Source organism: Quercus lobata, chromosome 9 (genome assembly GCF_001633185.2).
Source record: "Quercus lobata isolate SW786 chromosome 9, ValleyOak3.0 Primary Assembly, whole genome shotgun sequence".
Taxonomy (NCBI): Eukaryota; Viridiplantae; Streptophyta; class Magnoliopsida; order Fagales; family Fagaceae; genus Quercus; species Quercus lobata.
In genome coordinates, this window is record NC_044912.1 from 52,644,958 (window position 1) to 52,661,766 (window position 16,809).

Below are 16,809 nucleotides of genomic sequence, written 5' to 3' on the forward strand. Positions count from 1 at the left end.
GGTTTGATACCCGATCCCGCTAGATGCAGCGAATCCAAACCCAACAACACTCCTGGAGCAATGGAAGTTCACCATTAGACAATATAGCAAATGGTAATCTCATGCTTGGGGCTTTGCCACTCTTGGTAGTGTCTCCTTCTTTGCACTCGATCGGATCATCAAGGGCTCTAATCCTCTGCCTTCTTTCCACGATAAGCCCACTGATGGATCCGTGAGTTTGGATGTGTGTGGGTGTGTTGATGTTTGTATTTTAACTTGGGATTTAGGGTTGTATTTTGATAGATCTGTGGTTTGTACTTTGATGGTATTGCTTGATTTGATTTGTATTGTATTAGTTTTCTTCATGTTTGTGTATGTTCTTCATGTTTATGAATTGTGAGAAACTAATACCATATTTTAATATTTTTTTTTCTTGTTTTGGGAGGAGAGAGGCATAAAATGGGTGTAAAAAGACTTATTTACCCCTCTTTTCTAACAGAGGTGGGTAATAGAGACTAAACGAAAGTAACCTTAGGTAGGTAAAATGTAAAAAATGAAACCACGGGTGAGTAAATTAAATTCGGGCTAAACCACAGGTGGGTAATATGTAATTATCCCTAACTTTTACAATGAAGGAAGATAACAGTAAATTGGCATGAGAACACAAAAGGTTGTATCTATGTTTTCATCAACAAATTACAATTGATCAAAGACCCAAATCCACAAACAATTAATTAGTCAATAAAAAAAAGAAAAAAAGAAAAAAAGAAGCTTTTCCAAAATCCGCAAGTCAACACAAGTCTGGTCTGTAGTTAGGGTTTGGGGAGAAGAAAGAGATTTATGATAAAATAAAATAAAAATAAAAATAAAAAACACCGTGGAAGAAAATTCTCTCTCTCTCTCGGATCTATAACTAGGTTTTGGGTTTTAGGGGAGAAAGAAACTAGAAAGTGATTATTGCAAAGTGAAAAAAATTGTAGAATATTTCTAGTACCGTTATTTAAGTGTTATGAAAATGCGTGTGAGTGAAAAAGTAGAGCGGAAATTGTGTTGTTTAAACAACCAAACTAAGAGCAACCACATCAGCTTGTGTAAAGTTTTGTAAAATAGAAAAAGTTACTACTTTTACACATTTTGGCCTAAAAAAAAAACTCACATCAGTGGGGGTAAAATTGTGCATGCACAATTGCAATAGTAACCGTGCATATATGCATGGTTACTGTAGCTCGTCCATTTATTATTTTATTAATTTTTTCTCTCTCTTGTCTCTAGTTGGTCTCCGTTTTTCTCATTTTTTCTCTCTCTTGTCTCTGCTTCTTTTTCCTTCTCGCTCTCTCACTCCTCATTCACTCTTTGCTTCAACCACTCATCTGTAAGTAGGGGTGTGCAAAAAACCCACCGACCCGCCAAACCCGACCTACCGGGTTAGGTCGGTTTTTAAGACTTGGTGGGTTGGGTTGGGTTGGGTTACCAAAAAAATTGTTATAGCGGGTTAGGTTGGGTTTGGGTCATAAAATTACAAACCCGCCAAACCCGACCCGACCCACCCATATTTAATAATTAAAAAAAAAATTCAATTGTAGGGTACTTATAGAGATATATATATATTTATTATATTTAATAATTTAAAAAAAAAAACCAGCTGTAGAGCATCATTTTCTCAATTCGTCCTACTAATACTAATTTAATATATATAAAATATATTATATAATTAATAAAAAATTTTAAATAACCAATTCTTCCTATCCTATATAAAAGCCAATTAGTTCACACAAATCCTAATAAATTACTATTGTTGTTTAGTCATTAGTGCTGAGCCTTTAAGGAGTTACATTGATACTAATCTTTAGATTTTTTTAATATATTACTATTTATATTTTTTTCTACTCAATTTAATAATAATTAAAAAAAAATTTGTCAAACCCATGGGTTCAACCCGACCCATGTGGGTTGGGTTGGACTTATGTGATGGGTTAGGTTGGGTTCAATTTTTTTTTACCCACCATGGTGGGTTGGGTCAAAAAATCCCCTCAACCCGACCCATGCACACCTCTATCTGTAAGCTCTTCTTTCTTCAAGCATTTTTTCTACATTATTTTTTTCTACATCTGTAAGCTCTCAACCATCTGGTAAACGGAGAACATGGCGTCCTCTTTGTTGGTGTCGACTTTGGCGAGAGCCGGAGGAGGCTCCAATCAACCTTCGCAGTTGCAGCAGAGGAATGGGTCTGATCAACCTTCAATCCGATCAACCTTGGGTTTCGGGTTGAATGGGTTTGGGTTTCGGCTCCGATCAACCATGAGAATGAGAAATAAAAAGAGCACAAAGCAAGTAAATAGATCTGGGTTTCGAGTTGATGGTGGTTGGGTGATGATGACGGTGGTTGGATCTGAGAGAGAGAGAGAGAGAGGCCATGAGTCAGAAAATAATAAAAAATGTAAAAGAATGAATATTTTATTGAGTAAATGTGTCGAATAGATAAATTAATGTGGGTATTTTGTAAAAATATACACGTAAAATAGAAAAAGTAAGTTTTAGACATACAAAATAAAATTTTTTTTGCATCCACATCTAATAGTCTTTTTTTTTTTTTTTTTTTTTGAGAATATGCTCTAACCGTCTTCTATCTATTTGTTCAGCAACAGTCTTTTTTTAAGACAAAACTCACCGTATTGTACTTTTGTTGAGAACTGAACTACCCGTTTAGTCCTCTGACTGAGTTTGGCCTTTCAATACATGTGGGGGCTATTTGGTCTTTTTGAATGTTCCTTTTGTTGACTTTGACATACAGTGTCTTTTTTTTTTTTTTTTTTTGAACCAGACATACGGTGTCAGTCAGACACCTAACTCACACAAGTAAACAAGACTACATTCTCAAAAAAAGTAAACAAGACTAGACAGACTGTGAGAGAGAAGAAGAAGAAGAAGAAGAAGAGCGTCAGCCCATTTTGGGCTCTCTCAAAAAAAGTAAACAAGACTGGACAGACTGTGAGAGAGGAGAAGAAGAAGAGCGTCAGCCCATTTTGGGCTCTCTCTGTAGAGCTTTCATTAGAGAAGGCAAAGGCTTTGACTGGTGTGCTGAAGGAGTTGTACTGTGCGAATGTCATTGGCAGTACTACAGGTGAGTGAGACCTTATAGGAAGTTCATTTCTATGTCTTAATATCTATATTTAATTTGGTTTACAATTTGGCAATTTTCTTTGTTGTTTTAATTGTAAAATGTATTGTGTTTCGTGGCTAGAAATGAGACACAGACAGTGCTTTCTTTAATTGAAGAACTTAAGACATAGCAACGTAAATTTTGTTTGCCCTTTTATTTTATAGTTAATAAAACTCAACTGGTTTGGGTCCAAATTAAATTTGGCTATCACCCTGAAAGAAACATGAATACACAATACCACTAACTTCACCCACATTTGCTCTCTCTGCCTGTTTTTTTTTTAGTTTACTTATGAAACATTCATGATTCATAAGTTTCTGATGAAAGGACCTTCAACGTTTGGCCCAAAAAACATGTATCTGCCTCATATGCAAAGGATGAGAATGAATTTTCACTTGTTTTTAGGGGTCCAAATCATTTTGTAGCTCCATCCCTGCTGTTGAGTAAATGAAATTATTATGTTACATACTTCTTCTACATGAATATGTTGCCAATTTGAGAAGTCCATATGACAAAGGAACTGGTTAAGGGAGTATTTTTTTGCAATAAATTAGGGAATTATAAATATATTACTTGTTCCCTGCTATGTTTTCTGTACACTTGTTGGATGTGTCTGATACGAATCCGACAAAAATAATTCCGTAGCAATTCCTTTGGAAAACACAATTTCGGTTTTATTCTATGTTTTGGGTATTAACTTTCTACTTGCTTTTTTTTTTTTTTTGTTTCTTTTTTTTTGGAGGGGAGGGGGTATGTAACTTTCTACTGGCTGCTTATAGATGACTTTTGAAATTCTGTGATTGTGATGCAATGTAGGTTTTTTTTTTTTCCTCTTAAATTAGTTGTACTACTAATACTTGCATCGACCTCACGTAGAGATATTGTGATGATGTGATTACAATTTTGCATGAAATCAACTGCTTGCGTTTGGGGCTTGTTTGAACTTTGAAGTGCTAGGTTCATCATTGATTCCTTTTCCATTTGCTTTATGTATGTGCTGATTTCATGAAGCTGATTAATCGGCGAAATCGATCGCTAGAACAACTATGATGTGATTGAAAAGTTTCAGGTTTTTTCTTTTTGGTTGAAATCTTACTATGAATTTTTCTGGGGGGTAAAAGTGTAGAGAAAAAGTGAAAATTTAATGGATTCAATGATTGTGGAATGAGATGATATGATTAGATATCTATTGGATGCTCAATCATTATCGGAAAACTCTCAGATGCTAATAGTCGAGGGCAATCTAGCTCAAATAAATGGAATGTTGACCTTAATGCTTTATTTGAGCCCTACTACCTACTAAAGTGCTAATGGTGTTGGTTAAACCGTTGAACACTTAACGGAATTCACCGGTTTTTAAATGGGACTACTGCCTATCCTGATTCATGCATGTAATATATGAGAAGAAGAAACCACGTGGACATTTCATAGTTTGTGTGCAAAATAACTTATGAAGAATAGATAATATAGTCAAAACCATAACATGCATAAATATCCTAATTGCTGAAAACTCTTTGGTTTTATGTATAGATTCTAATAGAAACCTTGCTGGCAATGTTCACATGTGTGCTACTACAGAAAGAATCTCTGCTGATGCAAAGAGCTGGTAAGAGTGAAAGGGAGAGAGATTAATGTATTATCACCCTTTTGACATTGTACTAAGGAGAAAATATTGGTACTTGCTATTGTGACTCTTTTTACATTTTTACTATTAGGAAGAAGTATAAAAATTCGGGATATGTATGATATCTGTATTAATGTATAAAATTACTGCTCTTTATATTCTACTTAATATAGGTAGAGATTGTACCTGTATTTTTGCTACACTAATCCATCTATATTTAGGGACATCTCTTTCAATGGTTTAATGTGTAATTTATTTAAGCATGCTAGAAAGTTAATATTGTGTACTACCAAAAAGAAATTTAGTGTTGTGGTGAACTGATTTGCTAGCTTTGAGAGTTAATATTGATTTTTCTATAAGTCCTTTCTTAGGTAAATACTCCTAGATTAGAAAACCTGTTCTTAAGGTGGAAGAAGAACTTCTTTCATGATCCATCCAAGAGAAAATTTCTTAAGCATTCTAATTTAGCAAGAGAAAAAAAAAAATTACATGTATAGTTAGATTGTTGGATTTTTTTTTTTTTGCATGATAATTTTATATGTTGTGCCCCTGGAAATTGTAACATGCAGAATTTTTATATATTGGACTTAAATGTATGTCAAATTGGACTTTTAAAGATCCAGCCTTCCACAAAAACATAGAGGATATTGAAAAGTATACTATGTGTAAAGAGACTACCGATGCATATTGGTTTCAGTAGTGAAGATCATGGTTTGTATGTAATTTCTCAACTGTACAATTAAATTCCTTTGTCATTATGTTTATGTAAACATAGGTGTTTCTTTTTGGGATAGGTGTGCTATATGTAAAGAGCATTGATGGATCATGGAAGACAAACAGATACATTATTACTAAATTATTGTATCAGTTTGTTTTCTTGCCTTTTGCATTTCCAATATGTCCATCATTTGAACTCTTTTTGTACTCCATAACTACTCAACTTTGTAAGTTTCTGATTTCCATGCTCTTTTGTGTTTTTTAGAATGTATTATGTGACCCTTTTATAAACTATAAAATTTGAGACTTTGATCAAAAGTGGAATTACAATATTCAACTTGTAACTTTTCAAGACAATGACTTGTAGGTTGGAGTTAAGGTTGACTCAATCTCGGTCAATTTGAAGTGCTTTCTATAACATCCTTAATAGAATGCCTTTATAGCTTACAAATAGCGCAATCTGAGTTCTCATGTTTCTGAAATTGCAATTGACATGTGAATTAAAAGATGCTGCTCTTTTCAAGGTTGCCCATACAATTTAAGCAATTTTTTTTTTTGATAAGTACTACAAGTTAAGAAAATTTGGTTCTGAATATTACTGCATTGTCTATGTCCTCCAAAATTAAATTTGATGTATTAAATAGTGTAGCTGCAAATACTTAGAAGTAAATCAACAAGAATTTAGCTTTTCTGTTCAGATTATGATTAATCCCTCATCAAATAGATCACTGGTCTAGCTTTATTGTCCATGTCCTGATTTATGAGAAGTGGGAGACCATGTGCATTCTGTATATAACAATATTTTATAAAATATAAAACCTACAATCTTTTTATATTATGTTCACGTAATATCTACGATTTCTATAGGTTAGGAATGGCAAGTGTAGCAGCGGGAAAAAAAAAAGGAGCTGCATGGAAGACGTCAACAGCAAGAGGAAGAAGAGGAAGGAAAAGTTAAAGAGTATTATTGTGAAATTGGCACTCACTTGAAAGGGTATCCAGAAGATGTCAAAAAAGCATGGAGAATGGTTTCAAGCTTCATCAGAGCCGCTGAAGAAGTGGTAAAGGTAATCAGAATATACATTATCAAATCCATTACCTCATAAATTGCTTAATCTGTCAAGATATTGGGGCTTTAAAATTATGAGAACTAGTCCTAGACCCGCGTATTGCGCAAGATAATTTTTTTTTAGGGTGATCTTATTAAATATATTTGGGGTAATAAGTAGTAACACTCTCCCATTCTATTTATATTAATAACAAAATATTTTAAATTTATTTAAGAATCTGTTTATAAATGTTTAACCATGGTTAGTAAAGACACTACTCATAACTTTAGAATTAAAATACAAATTTGTAAATATACCAAAACATTTGAAATGACACATCTCTCCATAACTCATTGGGAAAAGGAGGAGGGAAAAAAAAGCAAAAGACTTTACTTAATATTTTGAAATACACTTTAATTTAAAATTTTAAAAGAGAATTTAATTTTAAAATTAAGGATAATTTTGGAACCTACCTTAAGTACAAGCAGGTTAGTACACAATATTTTAATATTAATTTAACAAAGTTTGGTCAAACAAATGTAAATGATGAAAATATTCTTTCCTTTCATGTTTGGGGTAGAGTGTCATTTCTTAAAACCTCAAGGAAGAAGAATGTAATTACCCCTATATTATTATTGTTGTTGTTGTTAACAATTGATTTTTCATTTTCTTTTAAGTTAATAAAAATCTTACACATACCTTTTTATTTATTTATAGAATATACATTTTTTTAACCTTTACATATCTTTCTTTTAATGTGAATCTTTACATATACCTTAAGTAAACTCTATATATTCCACTTCTTTAGATGTGTAAAATCATAAACTAATACTTCATAATGATAGTAGCTAATTAGTTTTATCACTTTTTTTTTCATAATTTCATTTACAACGTTTTTTACTATTATCATATATTTACTGGTTAATGATTTTTATAACAAAGGTGTTAAATGAGATGTAGCATCGTTTATAAGATTTTTAAATGTAATTGTGTATGAAGATTTTATATATATATATATATAAAGTTAAATGAAATGTCAAAAAAGGGATTTTAAAACATCTCCTTTTAGTTATGAATTAGAGTTTGATTAGTTTTAAGTTTAAATATGTTGCTATGATTGTGTTTAATTATTGATTATTGATTCAATTTTTTTAGTGAATGTAACAGTTGATTTTATTGCACTATAAAGTTTTTAATGTTCTCCATATTGGTCATATTTATTTTTTATTTTTACTTCTCCTTACAACCTCTTTGTTTTCCAATTATTAGTTACTAATTGATATTTGTTTTTTTTCTTCTTTACCATCTCTCTCTCTCTCCATAGACAACTTACTGTTTTCCAAAATTTGATGATGATTTTATTGCATTAAATATGCATTGTAGTTTTTTTTTTTTTTTTTTTTTTTTCATTTAATTTTGTTACCCTTATGTTAGTATATCCATAACTATTCGTTATACTATATTTGGCTTGATATCATTATTATTATTTTTTTTAATTTAGTGTTTCCCAATTGGCATTTGTTTTGTATTATATTTTTCCTTTAATGTATTGGGTTTGAGAATGAGTGCGTCCCTAGTATTACTCCACTTTATGAGGACACTTTTATTTATAGAATTTAAGTAAAATTTTAATTTTTTTTAAATAAAAAGGTGAGAAAAATATAAATAATTTAATGATATGAAAGATGTGGGGAGATGAATAGTGATATTAAGGTAGAAGGTAGTGGGGAGATGAAAAGATAAAGGTAAGGAAAAAGCTTGGACAAAGTGTAAATGTAAAAAAAAAAATAAATAAATAAATAAAACAATTTTTTGAGGATAATTTTATTGATTTGAATTTAAATAAAATATCCCATTTTTAATTATTAAAAATAAAAAAGAGAGAAAATATAGATAATTTAATGATGTGGAAGATATGACTGAATTTATGGGTTGAATAACATAAGATGAGAAGAAAAAAAAAAGTAAAATATATATATATATATATATATAACAATAAATACCAATAAAGAGAACAATTGCACAAAAAAGATTTTTGTTTTTTCTCATAATTCTAATTAAGATTGAAGGTTTTTTTTTTTTTAATATGTGTTTTTGTATTGTGTTTTTTTAATTTCCCATCAGAAATTATTTTCTTTCCCTTTTATAATTTTGATTGAATTTTGGTTTGGATTAATACTTAGTTGTTTTTGGAAATAGGATTTTGAATATGCCTACCAGTTTTTTGACTAATAAATTATTATAAAATCTATTTTTTATTTCTTTAGTTTTATTTTAATTTTGGTTAAGTTAACATTGTAATTTTGTGATGATTTTTTATTTTTATGATAATTTCCTTATTCCTTAAGAGACGAGTTGTATATTAAGCAAATGTAACACACTACAACAAAGTTAGAAGAATATGGTTCACCCTAAAAAATATTAATGAAATACACAAAAAATATTAAAATGTTATATTTGTAGAGATAAAAAGATTTAAAAAAATAAGTGTAAAAAACTTTTTTTTTTTTTTGAAAAAAAGACTATGCTTGAAGTAATTGTTACCTTTTATATATTACACTTCATTGCATAATATTTATATTCCCACACATCACGTGAGTCTATGGCTAGTTTCCTATAAAAACTAAATGATTCTACAAGTCTTCTATTGGGAATAAATTCTAATCATAGGTGCTAAATGCAAATGTAGTAGAAACATGGTGAGAAAGAATAATGGGTTATGCTCATGGTTAGTGTAATAAGCATGTGATATGATTGTGGGCTTCCTTTATAATAGGATCTTTTGTTACTCTTAGAGCAAACAAAAAGACGCCCTTATCCCTACCCAAAATGTTTTCCTATAATGACAAGCTTTATCTTTTAACCTCTATGAAATGCAATGCAATGGCCAAATGATATGCCCCTTTAATTATTGTCTCTAATCAAATAAATAAAGGCTCCTATCCCCTTTAGGTACAGGTTTATATGGAATTCAATTGTTTTCAATTTTTTCTTTTCTATATAAGAAAGAACCATAAACCTTAACTAACCAAAATAAAAAAATAAAAAAAAGAACCATCAACATTAATTAGAGTTATAAAAAAGAACAAAAATAGGATAATATTTAACAATTAAAGAGAAAAAAAATTTAAAAAACAAATCTAAATGGCATTAACCAATGTGGAGTTTTAAAGAACTCTTCTTTTACCTAGAATATAATAGAGAAAATAAAAATGAGACTGATACTAATTCTAGGAAACATATATAGAGAAATAGAAATAAGGACGTTAATTAAAGAACATTGGTAATACCATTAATCCTGTTTGAAGCTTAATCATAGCTCCACTAATTTGCTGACTTTCAACTTTTGGCTGGTATATATTTAGTCATTCTCCAATGCCGTAAAATTCCTTATTGTTTGGTTTTACTTGAATTCCGGCAAACTATTCAATTAAATTAAGTGAGAAAATGAGCACAATGATTCTAGTGTAGAAAAAAAAAGAAAAAAAAAATAAAGAATTTCCAAAGATTAGTAATTTGGCATAAATAGAAGAATGTATAAAAAAATTCATCAAAACATTGAGAGAGAAAGAGAGAGAGAACCTTTTTTTGAATTCCAGCAAACTACTCGATTAAATTAAGTGAGAAAATGAGCATAATGATTCTAGTGTAGAAAAAGAAAAAAAAGAAAAAAAAAAGAAAGGATTCCCAAAGATTAGTAATTTGGCATAAATAGAAGAATGTATAAAAAATTCATCAAAAAATTGAGAGAGAGAGAGAAAGAGAACCTTTTTTTGTGAGAGAAAACCATGCATAGAATGGAATAGATAGTTACAAATTTATAGTAAGAGAGTGTGAATAAGAATAGACAAAATAAAGGAAGATGAAGAGAAAGAAGAAGAATATTTATGTAGAGGGTAGTGGGGAGATGAAAAGAAGAAGAATAGTATTTATGTAGAGGGTAGTGGGGAGATGAAAAGGCAAGGGTTGGAGAAAGGTTGGAAAAAATGTAAATACTAAAATAAAATAAAAAGTAAATGTTAAAAACAATTATAGGAAAATTGGAAAGAAAATGGTACTTCTAAAGATTGTATTCTGTATATAGAGCTTGATAGAAATCCTTTTGAAAGTAAAAGCCCTTTCCTTATTCTTTTTTCGCTGCTTTTCTTTTCATTACTAAGGGAATATTTGTACCATATCTAAGGACATCCCATTTCATTGCTGTCCATTTTCATACATACTTTGCAGGTTCCATAAGTGGTAATCTGAGTCAAACTGTTCTTGTAGGATAATTGTAACTATTGATTAACTTTCTTATATGCAGGAAATTGAGGAAGCTACTGAGAAAAGAGAGCTCAATGAACTTGTTCTAATGATCATATGTAATCGCCTTGATTTTTCTAGACTTGATGTAAGTTGGCCTTTTGCTGTCTCTAAATTTTGTGTGGCATCTTTTCTTCTAATGCAATGGTGTTGTAGTGTAATGTTTTGCGAACTTGTTTTTAGTGTGCCAAAGTAAATGCTTGTAATCACTGATTACTGTAATGTTCAGAAGACTATTGGAACCTTCAATGTCAATCTGATATCCAACACAATACCCGTAACTCTGGGAACTTCAAGCTCATATTGGTCAGGTGTTGAGAACAGAAATTGAATCCTCAGTAGCTCAGTGGTAAAGCAATTGGTTGTTAATTGACTGGTCATAGGTTTTACTAGATATGTCTAACAAAATTTACTTAAGACCTCTTAATTTGTAATTTTGTTTATAAGCAAGAATTGGGAGCCCCTTTATCCTTTTCAGAATATTGATTTCCCTTGAACTTTTATTTGTTCCTTGTAAATTTTACTACTATAGTTTGAGTTCAATAGAATTTGATGTAATGCAGTCTCTTTATCTCTCTCTAGAGTTAATCTCATTTTTCCAGGATGAAATGGATGCTGTAAGAAATCTTGATCTGTTCTATAGAAGGGTTGAGGTATACACTACTATTCATCTATAAGTTCCTGGCATAAAGTTGGTAGTTTAAATATGCAGATGGGTCTCAAATTTTAAAACCAAATGCTGAACTTTTTATTGAATCTTGTATGAAATCGTGCTGATTTTTAGTGGAATTTCTTGTATAATTATTCTTGTCTAGCACATCTTGCATCATAATTTTCCTTTAGGCTCTTTCTTTTCATTTTCTAGTTTCCTTTCTTCTTTACCTTCCCTGGGAGAAAAAAGAGTTATAAAATTTATATTTTACTTAATATTTTGGACTGAGATTTTGAAATAGGAAGCTACTCCTGCCATGAGACTGCTCAATGATCTTTTGAATATGCATGATGGGTTTGATGATGAAGGCTGGCTGAAGGAATTCAAAAATCGCATGGTTGACACCTTTCCAAGAGAAAATCTATTTAGCGTTCTTGTTCCAGCAGGAAATGAAATTAACAAGGTATGCTTCAAATGCACACTTTATATGTCCTATGGCTTTAGTTAAACTACATGATAGCCACAACTAGCATGTTTCTTTTAGAACTCAAGGATCTTTTGTAACAACCCCCCCTCCCCCTTTTTTCTTGAATATCTGGATTTTATGCTTTAGTCTCAACCCTATAATTTTAGGTTTTAGTGTCAACTCTATGGTGCCTTTTCTTTTAGTCTCTGATATCTTCTGCAAATCAAGTTCATGAGACTAGTTGGTTTGCACTTTGGCTCCCTATTGATTTGTTTTTGGAAGATGCTATGGATAAATCATTGGAGGCAACAACTAGTTCTGTTGAAATTTTTTTACTGGTAGGAGTCAATTCTTGTATATCAGTGCTTCAGTCTTGATTTTCCGGAGTGGATGATACTTTAGTTCTTCTAGTAGTATTATTGAACCAAAATAATTGTTGCAGGTTTTGTAAAGGTTCTGCAGGCTATTAATGGTACCACATGGCACGATATATTTTTAGGTTTATGGGTTTTAGCTCTACGGCTAAAGCAAAGGGTAGGAATTGATTTGTAAAGAAATCATGCTTACTGTGTGGGGGGATGAATTCAATTTTGGGCTGAGGCCCAAAGGGCTTGAAAGCTCATACTTGAAAGGACGGGCTAGACCCATCTATATGAGTCAATGAGTCATAAGGTGAAATGTCCCCCTAGACAATTCCCACGGAGTTCTAGATATGCCACCAACATTGAAGCTCACATCCAAGGTAATAAACACGAGTGACCTTGGAGTAGGCAAATGAGTGATCTTGGGGAACCAATTCCTCTTTTAATCGAGATGCCACTCTCAACGGGTATACCTCGGGAAACACCCTAAGAGGATAACGATCACAGAGACTGTCACCTCTGCATTAATGAGAGGTTCTCTATCTAATCTCTTTCGCATTAAATACATAAAGGACAACATGAACAGTACAGATACCCTCCCAAAAGTCTTGTTTCAGGATAAGAGTAGGGGAATACCATGGAAAGAGGAGGTAAATATCCCCAAGAAATCTGGCTGGGAGCAAGCCAGCTAGAGAAAGAGACCAACTGGAGAGAAAGGGAAAGAAAGATGCTTATAAAAAGGGAGGAGGTTGCAACCGGGGGGGGGGGGGATTGAGAAATATTGAGAGAACACTTAGAAAAGAGTTAAAAGGGAGAAAGAGTCATATGGTGCTTTTCTTTTCCTTTCTTTAATTGTTGTTCCCCTGTACCTCGGGAAGGCAATTAGTATGTCACTACTCTTCATATTTGTAATCCTATTCTCTTAATCAGTTGTTTGAGCTTCCCATTGTGGAATTTCCACCTTGTTCTTGTAATAAATAAATTGTGCTAGTCAGTCATACACAAAATCCCACTATTCCGAATAAATAGTGCTTTTTATTGTGTTTCCGTCCCCCACACTTACCTTTAACCATTGATTTAATCTTTTTATTGGAAATAAAATTATTAAGGGGAGAGACCAGGAAAAAAATACTAATTAAAGTCTCTTCTTCTTTTCTTTTTTTGGAGGGCTTCAGGGTTGGGGTTATACTCTCCACATGGCTTGTACATATGTTGCATAAATGTGAAAAGAAGAGAATTTTTTTTTTTTTTATCCAACTTCAAGCCATTGTAATATCTTAATTAAACTTGCCCAAGCATTGGAAAATTTATTGGTTTTGAAATTAAAATTTTTTATAGTTTAGTAATCTATTCATGTACCATATATTGTATAACTAATACTTGAAATATGAATGGAGAATGAGCAAGAAACCTGATTACTTATTAAGCAAAGGAAAATGTTGAGAAATGATAATATTGGCTATTTGGAAAGAACTTTTATACAAGAGAAGTTATGCTTTGATTTTTAGGACACTTCTTCAGTGGTAATTAGAAATGTTGGTCACTTGAAAAGGAGTTTGCAAACCTCTTTTAATTCTTTAATGGGAAGTGCCTTTGTTAACCTTCTAGTAGGTGCAGAATTGTCAACAAATTGTGTTGTTCTCGTCGATTTTATGCTAAATTACCAGAGTGAATATTTTCGAAATTCTGTCACCAAAATGGTTCATATTCCATGGTGCCTAAAACAAATTTATATCTAAAATGCCAAACTACTATAATTTCACAAAGACACGCATCTGCTGGAGTCCTTGTTTGAAAATTCAACTTTTACCAACTAGGAGACCCATTTTTACTTTATTCTGAAGGTAGAATTGAAGAATCGGAGACTAGAATACAGTTGGTCCTCATTAAGAAGCATTCTTTAGATTCCCCTATGGTTCTATATAACTTCTGTTTCTAGATATTTGCATTGATCTGCTTTCATCTTACTTCTTTTTAGGAAAGGAGTTGTGTGAGGGTCCTGTGCCTTGCCTAGATACGTGGTTTTTCATGTTATTGCTCATTAAGACACTTGCTGTTGATAATATTATTGTGGAAGAAGAATGTGAACTTATTGATGGAAGTGACACAATCCTACCAATCAAAGGATGGTAAAATAAGGTCTTGGGAAAGCGTGGCAAGAAGTAATAGATGTGATGTAAAGTTGATACATATTAATGGGCCTAATTTTTATTCATAAAAGAATCTTTCTAGATGGCCCACCTTTGCATTTGTTTAATTGCAAAGAGATCAGGTCGATCATGCTGAATTGGGTCACTCCAGTTGGACCTAAAAAAAATGATGTCTCTCTCTAATTTTGTGTTCATCATGGATTCTTTTTTTCAGTAATTTTTTGTTTGCTTTTTTAGACTAGCTTAAAGGGCTTATATTCTATTTTCATTGTTGCTTTTTATTGTTTTTCTTCCATGCAAATTTGGTTCTAGTTAGAGCTCCTCCCTTATATTCCTGATCGGTCTTGATATTTGCCTCTATGGTATTCTTGTGAGGCTTCTTATATTCCGGTTTGTTTATTTGTTTTCTTTTTTTTATTATTATTTTTTTCAGCTATGCGACATTTGATTGTTGAGGCTTTAATGCAAGGAACCTGATGGGGTAAATTCTAAGGGACACATTGGTATATTCTTGGCCACGTCAAGAATGAATATGATCCTGTATTAGATACTTACAAAACGAAGGGTAATTAATGGAGAAGTGCTACGTTTACAAATATTTTCACAACAAATCATAGGTGATTAGTTGTTATTGACTTATTAGTTCAAATTTGAACTTACCACTAAGATTATTTTTTTGCCCCAACAATAACAACTTACCACTTAGGATTTATTGTAAAAATATTGTAAACATAACATTTCTTGTAATTAATGTGATGTATTAATGGATATTATGACATTTTGTAAAATTCATTGTTATTGGAAATTTGAAGTCCTTACTCCTTGGAGATATCAATTCTAAATTTCCAATATCTTTTTAGGGTTTTTGTGGATGTCTTATAAATAAGACAAGTTATACACCTCACTATAGTCATTTAAAACGTTATAAACAAGTTCCTCAAAAAAAAAAAAAAAACATTATAAACAATATATTATTGATACGAGTATTAAAAGAGAGTAATATGAAAACCTTGGCACAATACATTTGGTTTGAGAAGAAATATACTTATGTTAATACAAACTTATGGAAATAAATAATACTTGTAGGGTTTGTAAATGAATATTTTTTATACAAGTATTAAAAGTTCAAAATTACCTTAGAACAATATATTTGGTTTGAGATGAAATCTACTTATGTTAATATAAACATATGGTAATGAATAATACTTGTAGAGTTGTAAACAAAAATTGTTGATACGAATATTAAAAGTTCAAAATTAGTTCATTTAATTTTATTTTGAACACAAGTTGAACTCAAACTCATCACCAATTTGAATTTCATAAACAAATTTTGATCCAAATACAACTTTCATTTTTTGAATCCTTTGTTAAAGAACTAAAAATGAAAAGAAAAAGGGAAAGGAGTTTCCTTGCTTTAAGAGTTTTAAAAGAAAGATGATCAAAGTTGCTATATTTCCAAAAATAAAAATAAAAGAGGTCTAAAATAAATAAATATTATTATTTGGATTAAAAAAATAGAAATTAAAAAAAATCATAATTCATAATCAAATGATTCAAATTCTTGCATTTGTTGAAGATCTCGAAAACCCACATCATATTCATAGGAAGGAAGAACTTGAAGATTCGCAACAACGAGAAAAATAATGAATGTAAGAGAACCAATAATAGGAAAAAAAAATGGCTTAAATTAAAATATAGTTGTTTGCCTCATGAGTCATGATGTTTGCAAAAATGGATACTGTAATTTATAGCAAAATTTAGATTGAAAATATATGGCTTCAAAGAAAAGGAAATGCAAAAATATATATTTTACAGGTTTGGAAGAAAAAAAAATCTGATAAAATATATCAAAAAATTAGAAAATATATTTTACCTAATGGCTACATGAAATAGATTCACATGCTCTTTGAAGCTTAAATCTTGGCAACAAACTTGGTTGTAGTTTGAAGTTACAACTTCACTTAATATATTTTTAGTTGATGTGAATTTTGAAAAACCCACCATTGTATTACATTTTCTAAATATATTTTCCATGCTTGCAAATTTTCAAGAAGATTAAATATCAAGGTATGTCATTAATTATATGTTTAAATTTTAAGTTTTTGTAATGTAAAATCATATATAAAAAATAAGTTTATTGATCGAATAGTAAATAACATCCGATGGTATGAAATTTGAAATATGTATTAAGAATATAAATGACATGTAATCCAATGGTTGGATTTTCAAAATATATGGTCATGTTAATTTTTTTAGCTAGGGTGAGCCCACATTCTTAAAAATTGGATTTTTAGATTTTGCTAATTTAGGGACTGTTTGGTAAGAGAGTTTAGATATTGATTTTCAAA

General features: G+C 31.0%; 2 protein-coding genes across 2 annotated transcripts; both read left to right on the forward strand.

Moving 5' to 3' along the window:
• The first annotated feature begins 2,121 nt into the window (after nt 1-2,121).
• LOC115962003 lies at nt 2,122-6,438 on the forward strand. Its single transcript, XM_031080880.1, has 4 exons — nt 2,122-2,346; nt 2,881-3,100; nt 4,670-4,745; nt 6,348-6,438. The coding sequence occupies exons 1-4, from the start codon at nt 2,122-2,124 to the stop codon at nt 6,436-6,438; spliced, it is 612 nt and encodes a 203-aa protein (XP_030936740.1).
• A 13-nt stretch (nt 6,439-6,451) lies between these two features.
• On the forward strand, nt 6,452-14,436 carry LOC115958854 (protein PALE CRESS, chloroplastic-like). Its single transcript, XM_031077103.1, has 4 exons — nt 6,452-6,547; nt 10,833-10,919; nt 11,785-11,946; nt 14,290-14,436. The coding sequence occupies exons 1-4, from the start codon at nt 6,506-6,508 to the stop codon at nt 14,323-14,325; spliced, it is 327 nt and encodes a 108-aa protein (XP_030932963.1). The 5' UTR covers nt 6,452-6,505; the 3' UTR covers nt 14,326-14,436.
• Nucleotides 14,437-16,809: the final 2,373 nt, after the last annotated feature.

What these genes read in the sequence shown, in the direction of transcription:
- LOC115962003 (XM_031080880.1), top strand. Translation starts at nt 2,122, where the DNA reads ATGGCGTCCTCTTTGTTGGTGTCGACTTTGGCGAGAGCCGGAGGAGGC. An exon ending in TTCGAGTTGATGGTGGTTGG is followed by an intron (nt 2,347 to 2,880) that starts GTGATGATGACG and finishes AAGACTAGACAG; the next exon opens with ACTGTGAGAGAGAAGAAGAA. An exon ending in TGTCATTGGCAGTACTACAG is followed by an intron (nt 3,101 to 4,669) that starts GTGAGTGAGACC and finishes TTTTATGTATAG; the next exon opens with ATTCTAATAGAAACCTTGCT.
- LOC115958854 (XM_031077103.1), top strand. Translation starts at nt 6,506, where the DNA reads ATGGTTTCAAGCTTCATCAGAGCCGCTGAAGAAGTGGTAAAG. An exon ending in TTGATTTTTCTAGACTTGAT is followed by an intron (nt 10,920 to 11,784) that starts GTAAGTTGGCCT and finishes ATTTTGAAATAG; the next exon opens with GAAGCTACTCCTGCCATGAG. An exon ending in CAGGAAATGAAATTAACAAG is followed by an intron (nt 11,947 to 14,289) that starts GTATGCTTCAAA and finishes ACTTCTTTTTAG; the next exon opens with GAAAGGAGTTGTGTGAGGGT.